At 41.6% G+C, this 17,929-nt stretch overlaps 2 protein-coding genes across 28 annotated transcripts in view; one reads left to right on the forward strand and one right to left on the reverse strand.

The window, feature by feature from the left end:
- DENND3 (DENN domain containing 3) overlaps window positions 1-17,929 on the reverse strand; it is a 410,308-nt gene that overhangs the window by 279,757 nt on the left and 112,622 nt on the right. The window lies entirely within an intron of this gene.
- PTK2 (protein tyrosine kinase 2) overlaps window positions 1-17,929 on the forward strand; it is a 201,502-nt gene that overhangs the window by 165,123 nt on the left and 18,450 nt on the right. For 25 of the 27 annotated variants that reach the window (XM_061447653.1, XM_061447654.1, XM_061447661.1 and 22 more), the window contains 8 exons: window positions 813-928; window positions 3,190-3,290; window positions 4,230-4,319; window positions 5,634-5,838; window positions 12,191-12,302; window positions 15,193-15,279; window positions 16,434-16,571; window positions 17,447-17,578. In XM_061447653.1, the coding sequence (XP_061303637.1) occupies window positions 813-928; window positions 3,190-3,290; window positions 4,230-4,319; window positions 5,634-5,838; window positions 12,191-12,302; window positions 15,193-15,279; window positions 16,434-16,571; window positions 17,447-17,578 (981 nt within the window). Of the gene's footprint in view, window positions 1-812; window positions 929-3,189; window positions 3,291-4,229; window positions 4,320-5,633; window positions 5,839-10,965; window positions 11,650-12,190; window positions 12,303-15,192; window positions 15,280-16,433; window positions 16,572-17,446; window positions 17,579-17,929 lie in introns of those variants that run through there. The other 2 variants (XM_061447662.1, XM_061447663.1) reach the window with 2 other exon arrangements.

Raw genomic sequence — 17,929 nt, forward strand, 5'->3', positions numbered from 1 at the left:
CTGTTGTGAAGTCATTTCCTTTCAAGAAATCACTGATTTCCTTTCCAGTGCCCCAATCACTTTTCAAAGCCTTGTTTTAGTTTATAGACTCTAATGCCACCTTCTGTTAGGTCCTAACTGCTTTATACTGGGAATACAGCTTATAAGTATTCTTCATTGACATTGGCTATCTCTGAGCTAAATCCAGATGTTTTAGCAAATGTACATTAAAATTAATGCTTCCAAAAGAATATTGATCTAATCACTGGGTTGCCCAAGGAAGCTGTGAATGCTCCATCCCTGGCAGTGTTCAAGGCCAGGTTGGACAGCCCTGGGTGACATGGTTTAGTGTGAGATGTCCCTGTCCATGGCAGGGGGGTTGGAACTGGATGATCTTAAGGTCCTTTCCAACCCTAACTATTCTATGGTTCTATGAATCAGTGCTCAGATTCGCCATGTACTGGTCTGGTCTGAAATCAGTTCAGCCAGAAACATGCACAGTTCCCAAGGAAAGAGTGCATAAAAGGTCCAGCAGTGCTTTACTCTCTGGAAAAGCAGCATCATCATTTTGCTCTTCAAAAGGAGCCTGAAAGCAGTGCCCGATGATGTTCTTGTTTGGTTTGGCTAACAGTTTTCATGTAGAAGAATCTGCTTGAGTTTCACCCAGAGTCAAATTCCTTCATGCCAAGGGATTTTGTTTTCTCATCCCGTCTTAAGGGAAGGCATTGCCACTGATGCTCGTGGAAACGTTACAGTTTGAGATATGCCTTGTTCAAATTTGTGGGGTTTTTTGTCCTAACTTCTTTCTGTTTCTTCCTTCTTTATGCAAAAAGTTGAGATCATTTTTGCAAGTAAGAAAATACAGCTTGGATCTGGCCTCACTGATACTCTACGCTTACCAGCTTAGCACAGCACTTGCCTACTTAGAGAGCAAAAGATTTGTACATAGGTAAGATTTCATACATTATATATATATATATGGGTATGTGTGTATTTTTGTATGGAACTGATCAGGATTTTAGGGAATACAGCTGGGGCTGTTCAGCCTGAAGAAGAGAAGGTTGCATGGAGACCTCAGTGCAGCCTTCCAGTATCTGAAGGGGATTTACAAGGATTCTGGGGAGGGACTCTTCATTAGGAACTGTAGTGACAAGACAAGGGATAACGGGTTAAAACTGAAACGGGGGAAGCTCAGGTTAGATATAAGGAAGAATTTTTTTACTTTGAGGGTGGTGAGGCACTGGAATGGGTTGCCCAGGGAGGTTGTGAATGCTTCATCCCTGGCAGTGTTCAAAGCCAGGTTGGACAGAGCCTTGGGTGACATGGTTTAGTGTGAGGTGTCCCTGCCCATGGCAGGGGGTTGGAACTGGATGATCTCAAGGTCCTTTCCAACCCTAACTATTCTGTGACTCTATGTTTCTATGAATACATGGTGTCCAAGATACTGGATTTTGGCTGGCATCATTCTGGCTATCAGATACACTTGTCCAAGTGAAGACAAACACAACACATAGTTAAGATTCTTTGAAGCCTTCCTTTTATGTTTCTTTTCCTTGACATCTGATGAATGTGCAACAGCATTACTTGGAAACTCCTAAAATCCATTGAAGCTGGTTTATGGCAGTCTCCGTGTTAGAATGCTGTTCTTTCGGATGCTGCCACCAAAATCACACTCTTTTCAAGAGTGACACCTGCTGGCCCACTCCTGGAGTGACTTGGAGATGAGGTTGGGTATTAGAACAGATTTGAGCTGCCTTGTTGCTTTGTGAGTCAGCTGTAACCTTCCCAATATAGCAAAGCAAAAAAGGGGCATCTGGTTCCCTGAGTAAAGGACAGGGAAAACAAAACACTTGTTAAATACAAGAACTCGCTTAACTAAAAATTGAACCTCAATTTCCTTCTAGGAATTTTATTCCCTTGAATTTGAGCGTGAGCTTTCTAGGGAGAAGAGGCTGGCTTTAGCCTCTTGCTGTGTGCAATTGAAAGTTCGCAGGCGTCCAGTTATCATGAACTGTTTAATTTTGAACTTAAGTGTTTGCTTTGTGTTTAAATACTTACATTCAAAGTCTGTAGATGTGTTGTATGTATTGTACATACAAACACATATGTATTAGGTATGTATATATAGGTAGATATAGATATTAAAACACTGCAAATAACAGACCCTTAGGTTGTTATTGATATTTGGGTTTCAGCTGGCTGCTCATGGGTATACCCTTCTCTGGGTAAAAAACTGGCTGAATGGTTGAGCCCAAAAAGTGGTGGTGAATGGAGTTTTAAATCCAGTTGGTGGCCAGTCCCAAGTGGTGTTCCCCAGGGCTCAGAATCGGGGCCAGTTCTGTTTAATGTCATTATGAGTGATATGGATGAGGGGAACGAGTGCACCCTCAGTCAGTTTGCAGATGCACCAAGTTGGGCAGGGGTGTTGGAACAGGCTGACTAGGGCAGTGGTGAAGACATCCTCCCTGGAGGTATTAGAAGGACCTGTGGATGTGGTGCTTAGGGACATGGTTTCATGGTGGACCTGGCAGTGCTGGGTTAATGGTAGGACTCGATGCTCTTAAAGATCTTTTCCAACCTAAGCTGTTTATTTTAATTCCAGCAATATATTTCCAAAATGCAACTTGTTCATAGCACACTGAAATGGGAGGAAGTTCCACTGCTCAGCTGGCTGTACTGCCTTCACTGCTCACAGCAAAGGCTGTCAAGATTTAGTCAAGCCTGCTGAAATCCAGGCTCAACAGACACATGCAAGGCAGGTTGTCTCACCTGGGAATGTGCCTGTCTTCATAATCCCTGTGGCATCACTAAAAACTGAGCCTCATATTAGAAAGCCTCTTGAGATCTTAAACTTTGCAGGGTCAGGAGGCAAATTTTGTGCTGTCCATCAGTTCTAATTGTCAACAATTGTTCTCTTTTGATATTTAAATAGATGACTAACACTTCTTCTGACATTGACACTGATGGTTACAGTTACTGCTTATATGGATCAAACATACTGCAGCATTCTGCAGTCTTCTCAAGTCTTCTCAGGATCAGTAGGCAAGGATGTCTTAGTCTTTTCCTTTAGATATGTACCCAAACCACAAATAGAAAAATCATAAGCTCCTCTCAAAGGAGTTTGATGCTTCTGGGTTTTAGTATTTGAAATGATATTTCACCCCTTTGTGTTTTTAAATTACTAGAAATAATGTCTCCTCTGTTTGGCAGGGATATTGCTGCTAGAAATGTGCTGGTATCTGCCACTGACTGTGTGAAATTAGGTGACTTTGGCTTATCCAGATACATGGAAGATAGTACTTACTATAAAGGTAAGTTGATGCTCTGGACCCTTCTATTCCAGGCAGTTGGAACACAATTGTTTCTCACAATACCGAGGCTGTTGTCAAAAGGAATTAACTAGATTTTCTTGGTGTAGCTGCTGTATTTGTATAGAAAGGGAAGCTAGTCAACAGTTTACTAGATGAGGGTAAAGTCCTGAATACGTGCTTAAGAAGAAGAATCGCAAGGTCTGATTAAGTTGCAAAAGTAGGAAATTCATATGTAGGTAAGAGTCTGCTTTCAAGGTTAAGCTTTCAGTGCTTTCTTCATGAGTTTTAGAAGATTATCCTCATCTGAAGCCTGTTTGAGATGTATAGTATGGTATATATTATGAAACCATGCATTCATAAATCTAATCTTGAATTCATTTCTAATTTCGGTCATAAAATATCCTGTGTCTGTCCTCTTACAGTTCCATGCATTTCATTTCTCTTGTATCACTGTGAGCTCTGTATTGGTTTAATTGCTAAGAGGGGGGGAATGTTTTTGACATGATCATTACTTGCTGTGCTTTTGCGGTTTATTGTTGGGGGCTTCACTGGGAGATTTGGGGGGTATTTTAGGTTTTGTTGCTTCTTCGTCATTTGATGTAGGCCAAACAACCTGCCCTTTATGAGTCATTTTAAAACACCTGTTCCCTCAAGGAGATATTGTGATGGCCTCAGATTTGGTGCCAGCACCTTCTTAATTGCAGTAGCTACATGTGGAAATAAGAATTAAGTTAAAACTTGAAGGAACTCAGTCTGAATATTTAGGCTGCTCTTCTCTCTAGACCAAGGACTACCAGCGGGTCAGAGAGTGCAGAAATCTCTTGTCCAAAATTTGGTAGCTGAGGTGCTTCACTGGAGATGGGGTTTGCCTGTGAATTATTGCACTGAGAACAAAATCTGCTAGGAATAACAGCCTGCCTTGTCTTGCCTTCCCTGCAGCTTCCAAAGGAAAATTACCTATCAAATGGATGGCTCCAGAGTCAATCAACTTCCGACGGTTTACCTCAGCTAGCGATGTGTGGATGTTTGGTAAGTGAACGCCAGTGGGGCTTCCTAAGGGTCCTGTTGAAGTTTGGTGTTTCATTTTAACTGCTGTAAATGAATCATTTCCAGATACTTGGCACTGCTTTTACCATGTGTTCCGAAAATCCAGTTTCTTCCAGCACATTTTCCAGCTCTTCTGTGGTTTTCTTTCCTTTTTCTACTCAGTAAGCGTAAAGTTTCATGTGCCTTTTTGCCTCTTGTAAGAAGCTGACAGAGATGAAGGTACAAGGAAATTAGATCATAGTCATAATGGACATGAGTGTTTCACTGTTGTTTTTCCCTCTGATTTCTTTCTGTTACCCCATTGTTCTGCGCTGTTTCTATTTTATATTTTCACTTCCATGGTGATTATCCCTTCTTCCTTGCTTAAAGCATAGATCAGCCTGCCTGTTCCCAGATCTTTAATGCTAGATTCCTACTTAATAGCTCCTATTAGCTTACAAAGTAGGACCAGAAGCTGAGTAAAAATCAGGGTAAATGGGAATATCCTGAAGCTTTGATCTTTTTTCCTAACTGTGCAAGTTTTTTAATGGATCTGATCACCTGTGCTCAAACCGGTTGAGACTGATGTTTCCGGGCAGACAGAACAGGGATAGGCTATGTAAAGGGACAGAGATGAGGAGGCTTGAATTAAGAGCAGGGCAGTCAAGTAAGAGTTCACCCTCTTACAAAGTGAAATTTTAACTCAGTAAATGAACTTTTCAGGTTTATTTTAGTTTGAAGAAAACTCTCGTACAGTCACAGCTGGAAGAATGAAGCCTGTGGAACGTTCTGGCCAGTCCTGAGCTGGCAGACCGTTTTTCCCTTTGTGCTTTTAGCATAGTTTCAGCAGAAACTGCTTTATTACATAGTGTCAGTACAAAAAAAAAAATGGGATCAGTGCCAGTGTTAAAACACCCTCAAAGGGAAAATAGGCTCTACGTGTCGAAACAAGCCGGTTGGAACTAGTCAAAGGGAAAAGCAAACACAGCTCCTACTGCCTCATAAAAAAAGTAGATTTGAATATGAGCAACCCTTCTGATTTACTCTAGGCAGAAGGTAGTTAAATGTGAAGCCAGGCTGCTGTGAGCCAGCTGTGGGTCATGCTTCCTCATAAATAGTTGAGGTTGATGCTGCGGGTGTAATCTCACTGCACATTGCTCCTCTCTGCTGCCAACCGGTAAGTCAAAATTGATTGCCCAGTTAGGTGTTTCAGTAGCAACCCCACTGTCAGGCTGTACAAAAGTGGGGTTTGTGTCTTTGTAACAGGTTTTGTTGTTTGCTCACAGTGGGGAAAATGTTTTTTGTTGTGTTTCTCAGGTGTGTGTATGTGGGAGATCCTAATGCATGGGGTAAAGCCCTTCCAGGGAGTGAAGAACAATGATGTGATTGGGCGAATTGAGAACGGTGAGCGGCTCCCAATGCCTCCAAACTGCCCTCCTACCCTCTACAGCCTTATGACCAAGTGCTGGGCATACGACCCTAGTAGACGACCCAGGTTTACTGAACTTAAAGCACAACTCAGGTAGGGTTATACTTCGGAAAGGTCGTTTCCTTGTTCAGAAATATTTCTTTTCTATCTTCTGTTACTTTCTTCCTGTGGAAAATGCAAGGCATAATACACTGAGTTTTCTCTTCAGAAGGCCAGGTTGTTGCTACTCTCTTGGAAATCTAGACCTTATCTGTTGGAGATTATGTTAGGCAATAAATTCAGATAACTGGAAATAGGAATCACCTTTCTATCCCAAGAAGAACTCCAGATTCTGCTAGCAGTTATAAGGTTAGCTACATGTGCTGCAGTCCTTGGGGAAGGGGATAGAAAGGATTCAGAGGCATTCCCTACCTTGTCAAACATGCAGTGGACAATTTTGGGATAGAAACATTGTTTCTTAACTAAATGAACCATTAAGTGAGTGCTGTTGAAAGTTACTTTAATCACATATGTAGCACGCTGGTTGCCCTGTGGCAACTGTGTCTGCCTAATTGTGGAGCCTGCAATAAAGGCAGCATCATTAACTAGGAATTCTTTTGTCCTTAGTAAACCAGGATATAGCCTATCTTATGTTTATCTTGGAATAACTGTGAGCACACATATTGAGGCCAGTCTAAATTCACACCCTACTTTATTCTGCAATGATTTATTCCAGTCTCCATGTCTGTACTTCACCAGCCACAGAATGGGAGTGATATTTGAACTTTGAAACATGACTGAGATATTGTGCAGACACATTTGATATTTGTAACCATTTTGGGTATCTTATGAGTGCTCAGTATCTATTTTGCCTAAGTCAATATAAGCTTCAAACAATATGCAGGTGTTGTAAACTGTAAATCCTTGGATTTGCTGCAATTCATTGCTGAATTCTTCGGGCCTGTCTTACATCTTGTTTCAAAGTTGTGCTTTGTGGCATTGTTGTAGTGTCATTTTGTGCTGTCACTGGATGTTCATGGTACAAGATGATCCATAAGTGGTTAAAATAAGGGACAGTTGTAATATAATTGTGATGCTGTTTCAGAGTTGCTGGATGGATACCTTAGCTACCTTTCATTTTGTTCCTCTTTCTTAAAGTTTCATATGGTTCCACCATCTGTTCCTGTGATAGCTCCTGTGTAGACTAATAAATTACATAGCTGGAGGAGGACTTAGCTCTTCTCGTAAATAACATATCATCCTGTTGACTGTGTGGAGCTAACCACAAAGGAAGGAATGGTAGGGCTGGGTAGGAGTGCAAGGAAAAGGTATGACACAGTTGTGTGATTTGGGTCATAGGTGGAAATTGGCAATTCATTTGGGGTTTTCTTTGGCTCTGGAAGAATAAGAGTCTTTATTTGCAGTTGGATTGTACCTGATAATTTACAGCTGGATGGCATGGAGAAGAATGAAGCCCTAAAAGTGTGATTAGGAAGATGCTGTGTAAACTTATCCAGGGAGAGCATCTCACCAGCAAGGGAAGGCGATGAGTGAATCCAGAGTAAAAGTAGCTGTGTTTGGGGGGTGAAATAAATGTAGGCTGTACTTAGAGCAAAGGCAGCAACACTTGGAGAGGGAAGGAAAGAAAAAGGTGAATTATGTTGGAAAGGTGTCTCCAGATAAACTGATCACTGATCAGTGATAAACTGATGCAGATCAGTGCCCAAGAGCGTGCCTCTCCTCAGAATGCACAGCCCAGGGGCGAGAACCAACACTCAAGACATGGAGCAAGGCAGACTGTCACTGGTTACAAACCCAAACGTTTCCCAGTGTGTGGATAAGCCCTGATACAGGTTGCCCAGAAAGACTGGAATTTCCATGCTAGCAGGCTTTCCAATCTTCAGTGGAAAACACTCTGAGCAACCGGACCAGGAGATTGGAGACTGGAGACCTCCAGGAATCCCTTCCAACCTAAACTATGCTCTGGTTCCAGATGAAAAAAGGACCACGGCGATGGGGATTTTGCCCTTCTAGTCATAGGAGATTTGAAGCATTATTTGGAGGAGAGCCTCTCTCCTGGGGCCACAGCAACCCTAAAATCCAGGTTTTGCTCTCTTCTCACCAGAATAGCAGAGCATTTTGTGCCACTTCAAGCTGGTGACATTTCTATCCTGGAAGCTAGGCAGCAGGCTTGTCCTTAGGGCTTCTTTGCTCTGCTCACAGACAGCCAGGCTCTGCTTGGAAAGGTTGCCAATTCCCTTATGATGAGGCAATCTGAGGCAGCCAGGAAAGATTGTGTTTCAAAACTCCCAATTCCCATGAACTTGCAAAAACAAGTCATTTCCCTGGTGGCCTTGTCTGTGTGATGTTGCTGCTGCTGCTCATTCTGGATCCCATCCAGGGCACTCTTTCCAAGCTTAGAGCAGACTGAGTTGTTTGCTTGAAGCCAGTGATACAGCACCTCTGTCTTAATGAGGAAAAGCCCATGGCTTTGGGAAACAACTTCTTTTCTGCATCTGCAATAGCACTGATGTGAGCATAAGCATTTCATGTCCTCTCTGTTATTTGTTGCTTTTCCCATTCCATAGTAACATTTGCTTTGCACAAACTTTGTTTGCAGCTGATTGTGCAATGCAAAGATGCTGATTTCTGTTGAATTTATGTAGTGTTATCAGAGCAGTAATAAGCCCTCATATCTTACAGCATTTCATCTGTCCAGAGTGGATAGGGGTGAATCTTCACAGCAAACACCGAAGCAAATGGGTGAATTGTGGACTTCCAAAATTGATTCCTCTTGTGATCCTAGGATCCTTCTTTTTTGTGGGGGTGAAGTTAAATGAGGTGTTACCCTGCTACTCCTGTGATTCCATCACTGACTAGGCCAGGGTTAGCATCTGGGGTATTTTCATCAGGAAGCATGTGTTGCCTTGATGTGGTGTGGAAGAGATTTTTAGTCTTGCACTGCATGGTAAATAATATGAAAGGCCCTTTGCAAAGTGTTGAGTGTACCCAGGTCATGCAGTATCACTTTTACAGCATTATCCTTCAGAGTAACTCCTGGGCTCTTACTGTGACCATACACTTACTATACTATAATCATGCACTCACTGTAACCATACACTTCCCATACATCATTGTATTATTAAATGTAATATATTCTTTGCTACGTTCAATGTGTTGCAAGTGTGCTAAGGTAGCAGCAAGGTACTCTCAGGCTTCCTTAACAGTCAGCTCCCAGATTTGTGCTTGTTTTGTGGTGCCCTGAATGTGCCTTTGGATGGTGATTCTGTTAAAACTGGGGTGGTTATTTTGCATTGAAGGTTAATTTGAGCTTTCAAATTAATGGAATTACATGACACTTTCACAGCATCATTGAATGGATTTTGCTCAAGGTACCTATCACTAACCCTTCTTCCTAAAAATAGCAGGATGAGCAGCAGTGGTATCACTGCTGTGCTGAGACTGTGCTCTCTTGGTCACCGATGAAGAAGCGCAGGTTTTAACAGGAGCATCCCAGTGCTGTGGATCACATTAAATGCAGCTCTAAAAAGAATAAAAAGGGGGGAAAAAGACCAATTCATATTTTTCAAGTCTGTTTCTGTGACAACAGATAATTGAGAACTGGACTTGAGCCTTTGTGTGACTGCATTTGATGGAGGTCCTGAAATGTTCTTATAAATTAAAGAAACAAAACTGATTAGAGTGGGGGCAGTTTGAGTCCTCTCCTTTCGTGGCATCCTGTCAGAAGATACTTTAACACATACTTGAACTGCGTGTTGGAGGCTGTAAAATGCTTCATTAGCCTCTTGCTCCTTGATAGTGACCTTTAGGAATAATCCCTAATCCATATGAAAGTTCTTTTAAATTGGAGCAGTCCTCAAAAATCTCTTCCTCTGCATCCAGCTTTGCATTTCTGATGGCTGAAGACTACAGAGAGAAAAGAATGAGCTGCTTGTTTGGGGTCAGTGCTTCCTGTGGGCTCCTGCACCACCCCAGCAGCAAACAGTGGTCTTGCTGTGCCTTTTGAAATATAAGGGTACATTTTGGTACTTCAGCTATTCCTGAATCTCCCAGTAGAATTTTCCTTCTCGATGACAGTTTCAATGCAGAGATTCTTTGTAAGTTAAAGCAGTTTATCAGTTACACAAACTTCTAATAGCTGAGATTTTGCATCAGACATAACCTAGCCAAGAGGATGAGTTAAGTTCGATCTACCGCAGGATTTACTAGAGCCATTACATGAATAGAATCTCTGCTTGCTCCTTTTTGCTGCTAAAAATACATTCAGTTTGGGAAAATATGCCTAGATTTGACTTCCCTGACCTTCTGCAAATCCTAATAAACTGTTCAGAGTACTTGGAGCAGCTGCACTGAGAAAAGGTCAGAAATATCTCTTGGCACGCTTTTCCTGCCTCTATGGATTGGTCTTCCCTTTGGAAAAACAAAGCTGTTTCTGTGAGTCATTTATATTCCTTGTGTTTTTTCAAGTAATGCTGCTCTGAGGCATTTCTATTTTATATCCTTGTCAGCAGTACTCAAGGGCATCCGAGTACAAATTTGGCTGCAGCTGATGAGCCTTTGACCAGGCTCCTTGCTGAGGAAAGGATCTCCCAGTGGCACGGGCAGGATGGGATGAATTAGGGTTGTAAGGCAAAAAGCTGAGCCTGTAGTATGAAAAGGAAGTTATTGCAGTAGAAATATGTCATTTCCAATGATGTGATTTAAGTTAATGGTATTATATTGAATACCTTGACACTGTAGATAAAATGGCTTCAATAGCAAGGCAGATATATACTGGGATTATATTCCTTTTAATGGAAAAGCAGGACTGTGGTGTGGCAAGTTAGACCCATGGCCCCAGATTGTCAGTAAGCCATCTTTAAATATAGTTGGCTGCTTTTAGCTGAATGCTGTTCCACTCCTTTGCTCGGATGAGAGCAACTGCTGTGTCAACAGCTTTGTTAGGAAGCTGGGGTTTATTCCTGCAGTGTCTGGATGGAGGTCTTTTATTGTGGGTTTCTTTAAATCTCGTGGTATTCCTTGAAAGATCATAATCATGGTTCGTGGCTATGGATGCGCTATGACTGATTTCTTGTGCTACATAAAAATGCATGCTGAATGGCTGAAGTGTGACGTAGCTTTGAAACTGTGTTTTTTTGCTAGTTCTTTATGGGTTCAAGTAGGGAACGCTGCATTTTCCTTATTCTGGAGGAAGAAAGAGGTAAAATAGAAGGATTTTCTCTCTTTAGTTCCCTGTAGCTTTGTTTCTTTGGTAGCTTTATCAAGATGTCTTTTGCAAATAACTCGTCTGATTTTGTTTTTCTTTCACATTCTTGTGTTCCTTTAGCAATGATGGATTGAAATTGCAGCAATACTTGTAAACTTGCTTTAGCTGCAGTGAGACGAGATGACTTCTCTGCTTTTCAGAAGTGGCATAGATAGTTTGGTGTTTTGGCTGAGTAGGGGAAAGCAAAGTTCCTGTCTCCAGCCAAGCAGGAATTTATTCTTGAAGTAAGCAGCAAAGTTCCAAGATTAGAATAGATTGCTGTAGTTGATCTCATCCCCCTGCATGAGTAATTCTGGGTGGTTATTTAGCAGACTGAGCAGGAGATTATAAACTCAGGACCTAGCTTTGTTTCTGGAAACTCTGGAGCGATAAAGAAGCTGGAATAGCTCCTTCCCGGGATTATCTTTGCCCTGGGGGATAGCGATGTGTAAATAATCCTCCCATCTCCAGACTACCCCTGTAGCGTGCAGCTCCAGCGGACTTGCAGCTCCCTCTTTCCAAAGCTTCATTCTGAGTAGTTTTCAAATGGCAAATATCCAACGTTAATAATCCACATAGCAGAGCTGGGAGGAGGCTGGCTGTGGGGGCAGCCGTATCACGTTGGACTTCAAACAGGCTTTTTAATAGTCAGAACAGTGGTAAGTAGCAAACGAGTTTTACTGCTGTCTTCTGCTTTGTTGAAAACGGAGCCTTTTGACCCGAATGTTTGAGAAGCGGCGTGAATACCGTCAGCTATTTCTGTTTTGCTAAATGAGTGTGCTGAATGTGTTCCTGGCTGGGCTAAAATGTAAGAGCTGAGAACATCGTATTTAAAACTCTGTGTGTGTGTGTGTGTGTGTGTGACTGCTTTGCTTAAAAGAGAACAAAATCCCAGTGATCTGAAGCTCTGTTTGAGTGTCAGGAAAGGACATTTTGAGGTTTGAACCTTTGCAGCAATTCAGTAGAATTATTTTTCTGTGTAAAATAACTTTTCATGCAAGTAAGCGCTCGGTTTACTGTCTTTGAGGGTTTCTCTCTGTAGTTACACATCAAAAGAGCTGTTAACAAGTGAAGTTTGTGTTTCAGTGCTCAGTCGCTTTGGTGGATGGTGTTCATCAGTCTGAAAACGTGAGAGCTCTGGGGAGAGGTTTCTTAGGCGTGGAACTGGAGTTTTACTTAACTGTAATACGTTTTTCTTAGTACAATACTGGAGGAAGAGAAGCTGCAGCAAGAAGAACGAATGAGAATGGAATCCAGGCGGCAAGTCACAGTATCCTGGGACTCAGGAGGATCAGATGAAGCTCCTCCCAAGGTAGCTAAGCCTGCAAGTTATGTGTGTGTGTTGCTTCAAAGCTTCCTTTGATGGGTTCATTCAAACAACGGCAAATTTTGTCATCATCCGCTAATACTTGCCTGAAATGACCCAGCTCTACGTGGAACTGTTACTAGAACTGATCCATGCTATGATATCACATTATGTGATAATATTATATTACCATATAGTTTCTGTCTCTTGTTGTTTAACTTGTAAAAGCCTACCATAGTTGCCACAAAATTGTTTCCTGGCTTTTTTGTCTTCATTCTTGTAGCACTCACAAAACATTAGCAGCGAGTTCCAGACCAGTGTGTTTATTCATAACACATCTGTGAGAGGATAGAAATGAACTAACTTCATTTTCCTTACTCTGGACAGAAAATTAGGGGGTTGCTTCCAAAGACCTTCTGTGGCTTAGTTTCCACTTAATTTTGTTTCATTACATGTCTGTCCTGTTTGTATGTCGCTGATGTGTTCTGCAGCTGTGGTAGTCTTAACCTCACCAGTTACTGAGCGCTCTCATCTCTCAGGAACTTGTCTCCTCATCTGAATTATTTAGCACTTTAAAGGATTGAGCCTGTATTTTGAAGCGTTTCATTTTATGCAGTCACCACTGCAATGTGGAATATTATCTGCATCCTGATCACCAATAATGGTGTCAGTGGTACTCGTGTGGCATCTTCTGTCGCACACATCCCCAGCCGTTCTAGGAAGGCAACCTCTTTTGTCCTGTTTCCCCATCCCCACGTTGTTGCCTGATAGATTTCTAGGCTTGGTTCTGTGTTTTGATAGCTTTATGGCAATCAGGAAATACGGGCAGTGGAATTGCTGCTTTCATTTCAGAGTTAAAAGCAGCAAACAATCCATCAACCTCTTTATTCATTTGAGATCAACCAGCAGGATCTGCTGTATATGTAAATGGATAATGTTCCCAGTTACAGAAGCAGATAAACTGCATAAACTAAAACAATGTGCTATTTAATTATTGCAACCTTATTTGAAGAATTTATTTACTCTTGAAGCTTTGGGGCTAATCCAAACAGAATAAGTACCTTTTACTAATGTAGTATATGAATAAGTACCTTATACTAATGTAATATATGAGCTATGCCATATTAGACATTATCTTTAGAGCTTTAGGTGTGATGTATAAACTCAAACATTTGACTGTGTGTTAAGATGTGTTAAGATTGACATTAATTCTACCACTGCGTATCTTTCTGAGTGGGTCAATACATCCTCACTGTCTGAGCAATGCAGTTGTTGGTTAGGTTTTTTATACAGTATTTTTTGTGTAAAATATAGATCAGAGCATGGTTTGGGTTGGAAGGGACCTTAAAGCTCAACCACTTCCAAGCCCCCTGCCATAGGTAAGGACACCTTCCACTAGAGCAGGTTGCTCCAAGCCCCGTCCAACCTGGATGCACATACAAATGTCATTTGAACAAGCTGAGTTTCATGGATAGGAGATTTTGAGTATCTCTTAAGTTATTGTCTAATTTTCTATTGGTGACAACTGATTTTTAAATCCAACAATTCATTATAAATTTTTCCGGTTGTTACAGGTTTTAAACCCCAGTTTATTTATAGGCTTAAACTACACATTTTCAAATGATTCACAGGTATCACAATTTGTACAATGATGTTGCCTGTATTCACAGTGATTTCCATTAGAAACCTAAGACAGGAAATATCCTAGTACAGAATGCTGACATTTTTCGTGAAGTGATGATAAAACTACAATCTGAAAGCAATGTTTTGGTCACCAGAAGGACTGAAGGAGCCCATTTGCAGAACGATTGGAGGCTGTTTTTCCCTCTTTGGTTGCTTTTACTACTCCTGAAACACACAGCAGCACTCTTACTCAGACAAAAAATACATATATAAACATATGTACACCGTTAGAGGTGAATATCAACCAAAATAACAGAGCAGTTCTGCTTGGAAGATGAAAGTCTGTTGTTCAGAGCAACATTTCCCAACGTTACTTCTTTCAGTAGTGTGAAATTCCTGTACCTGCCCTAGCAAAAGGATGATCTGTTCAACATGCATGGAAAACCAGGCTCCTGTAATAGTGCTGTCAGAATTCCTGGTGTCTTTCCTCCTGCTTTCCTGTGATTATACATCTCGTTTTATTGTGTGTAAAGTGTTGCCTTTCTCCTGAAGGGGTAAAGCAAGACAATCAGTTAAAGGCTCCTGATAGGTGTTCTTTAGCTGTTGTTTCTAATAGGAGCTAGTTCTGTCCTGTTTTTTCTTGGCTAGGAACGGGTTGCAGAACCAAAGCGTGGATACTGAAGTGCCCATGGAGTCCAGAGTATGATCAAAAGCACCTTCCATGTCGAGCCAGTTGGTTACACAGAAGTGAATGCTCAGAACTAACTTTAACCCTCAGACTTAGCACATGGAAATACTTGTGCTATGCAAACTGCTAAACCAGTTTGATTTGTGTTCAGACCGAAGCAAAAGAATTTACTTTTGGGAACAGGCACAAAAGCAACAAATTAATGGCAAACCTTTATGTGCTGCACATTGTAAGCTTAGAAACACTGCTCTGTTTGCACCTGGAAACGTGATCGAAGAGTTATGTTCTTAGCTGATGCTGTCTCTAGAGTTGAACAGCTCAGAGCGGGTCATTTAGTGCAAGCAATTAAATATACACAAAGAACTGACAGAGCAAGTGTTGTTTATTGACATACCTGCAAATAATCCAGCCATTTCCAAGTAAAGATGGAGGAAAACTTTATTTTAGTTGTTTAAAAGAAATATTAGTCTTTTTAGAGTGTTTATTGAGGGTTTCTTTTGAGCTTGCTGCTGTGATGCACCACCTGTAAATGTTCTGGTTCCAGTTTCCTGTTTCTAAAGACTAACAATTCCGTTACATTTACAGCCCAGTAGGCCTGGTTACCCCAGTCCGAGATCCAGTGAAGGGTTTTATCCAAGTCCACAGCACATGGTACAGCCAAATCATTACCAGGTATTATATTTGTAATGCCATGCATGTGTCTTTTGCTGTGTGGGGTTTATAACTCAGTTGCAGTTGGTGGCATTGGTTCGCTCCTTGCGCAGTTTATAGTCATTCCGTTGTGTTCGATGGGTTTTGTTTTACACCAGACCAAATCCCAAAGTGAGCCTGGCAGGTTTCCTCCAGATGGCAAATATTTTCATCTCAGATTCCTGAGGCTGCAGTGAAACACATCAGACATTTCCCTATTTATCAAAGGAATGTGGTGTTCGTGTTAACATTTGTGCTACGCCACAAACCGGCTTTGACTGGGCTTTTCTTTGGCTTATTGATCCTCTGCTCCCTGATGTTTCTCTGACCCATTTCTGTTTTCTGTTGGCTGATAGCTGCCTTTAGATCTACCACATCACACACTCAGAGGTTTTGCTTTTCTTCTTAAGCCTGCTGAAGACATTTAAACCAAAAGGTTGTCACGAAAGTACTTTAAGCATTCTCAGGTTTGTTCAAAGCTAGTCACATAGAGCAGGCTCAGTTGAGACTTCCTTTATTCCATGGGGAGGGGAAGGCTTTCATTGTTTTAATGACGACTTCAGACTATTAAACCTACTTTGATTCTCCTGTGGAGACGTTCTCAGGCCACACAGCTGAGCACACTAATTACATACACTTGAGACTTAAGCTTGTAACCTGCAGCAGAGGGTGTGTTTTTATATGGCTCTGTAGGGTGATGTTTGCGGGCTCCTGGTAACTTGAGTATGAGCTTTGCATGTGTAGCTCTTTGAAATGTATCAGTAGATTTATCTTTGGTCATCAGAAGACTTTGATCTGCTTGACAGAGGTTAAAACGCGCTTTCTAATGCTGCTGTTTTGATAGTTATCCTCAGAAGTTATATATAGGTATACATATATACCCTTATAGTTATTCTCAAATAGTTGCTATTAAGTTACAATAGGCATCCTTAAAGACAAAAAAGGGGGTTTTGTCTCATATTTTGGCTCAGCTTCCTTCTGCTGTTGCTTCCCCTCCTCCCTCTCAGTGACTGCTTGAATTGAGTCATTTCTGCACTCTCATATTGCTTCCTTGGGTGGTGGAAGCTATTAATTATGGGAAAGGATAGGTCTTATTAATGTAACTTTATCTTTGGGTTTTTCACCCCCCTCCAAAGGTGTCTGGCTACCCTGGTTCTCATGGAATACCAGCCATGGCAGGCAGCATTTATCCAGGGCAGGCTTCTCTCTTGGATCAGACAGATGCCTGGAACCATCGGCCTCAGGAAATATCAGTGTGGCAACCAAACCTGGAGGTATCATGAAGTGACACATCTCTTGTTGCACTCTGTACAGTAAATAGGATTTCTTATAAGTGTGCTCTTTATACAAAATCTTGATGGAGATATTACTTATATCTTAACTGAGTGAGTGATAGCAAGTATTTCATGTTTGTTAAAAGAAGGCTTTACTGGAATTTATTGCTGTTAATAGAGATGGGAACAGTCATGTAAAAATATGCAATATCATTACTGTCTAAAAATACCTCTCGTGGGAGATACCCAGCAAAGCTGAAGGATGGGAGGCTTCTTTGTAACTGTTTCCAGAACAGACAGTGATCTGGTCTCGAAACTGTTCTGGTGTTGGATCCTGTTAGATGCTTTTCAGTGGTGAGGCACTGGAATGGGTTGCCCAGGGAGATTGTGAATGCTCCATCCCTGGCAGTGTTCAAGGCCAGGTTGGACAGAGCCTTGGGTGGCATGGTTTAGTGTGAGGTGTCCCTGCCCATGGCAGGGGGGTTGGAACTGGGTGATCTTAAGGTCCTTTCCAACCCTAACTATTCTGTGATTCTATGATTCTATTATTGCTCAAGACCAAGAAACCAAAATTGATAGATCTGGATTTGTTGTCCAGCTTAAATGAAGTGCAGTGTATGAAGTGACAACGTTACTGAAACACAGAACAGAATTCTCCAAATCTTTTCGGTTCCACTGATAAGGAGCAAGATAAAATGTTCCTGGTGGGAAAGGGTTTCCTCTGATGCTCTGCTTCAGTTTATAAGGGGTTGAAGGAGCTCTGCTCGACGGCTGTTGTGCATTTGCCCTTTTAAAATGTGTTCTTTTATAATCTCTTAAATTCTTGCAGCTGCTTTCTAATTTGTGAGACTGAATAAACTTACTCTGGTTTGTAGGATTCAGGCACTTTGGACATAAGAGGAATGAGCCAGGTTCTACCCACACATCTTATGGAGGAGAGGTTGATACGACAGCAACAAGAGATGGAAGAAGATCAGCGCTGGCTCGAAAAAGAGGAACGATTCCTGGTAACACATCATTCCATAGTGCTTCCAAATTCATTCTGATGTTTCCTTTTGTATTGCAGCTTGCTAACACTGCTCACTTCTGTGAAATAAGAATGTGTACTGAGAACACAGGGGTGCCTACCAAAATGTAGGTTTGGAAACTGTGTTTACACCAAGCGTTGACCAGTGAGTCCTGTATTTCAAATACCTGGAAGAGCTCAGGGGTTTAATGAATCTCATTTTACCCAGCTGAGTATTTATTTATGTGTGGGAAATCGTGAGTACAATTTTGTGTCAATCTGGAGATTGCCTCTTTGTTCTTAAGGAGATAGATCTGTGCATACTCCCCCCCTAAAAAAGGAACAGCTATCA

Source organism: Pezoporus flaviventris, unplaced genomic scaffold (assembly GCF_033815535.1).
Source record: "Pezoporus flaviventris isolate CSIRO_AGI_PZ_B2104156 unplaced genomic scaffold, CSIRO_AGI_Pfla_v1 ptg000007l, whole genome shotgun sequence".
Lineage (NCBI taxonomy): Eukaryota > Metazoa > Chordata > Aves > Psittaciformes > Psittacidae > Pezoporus > Pezoporus flaviventris.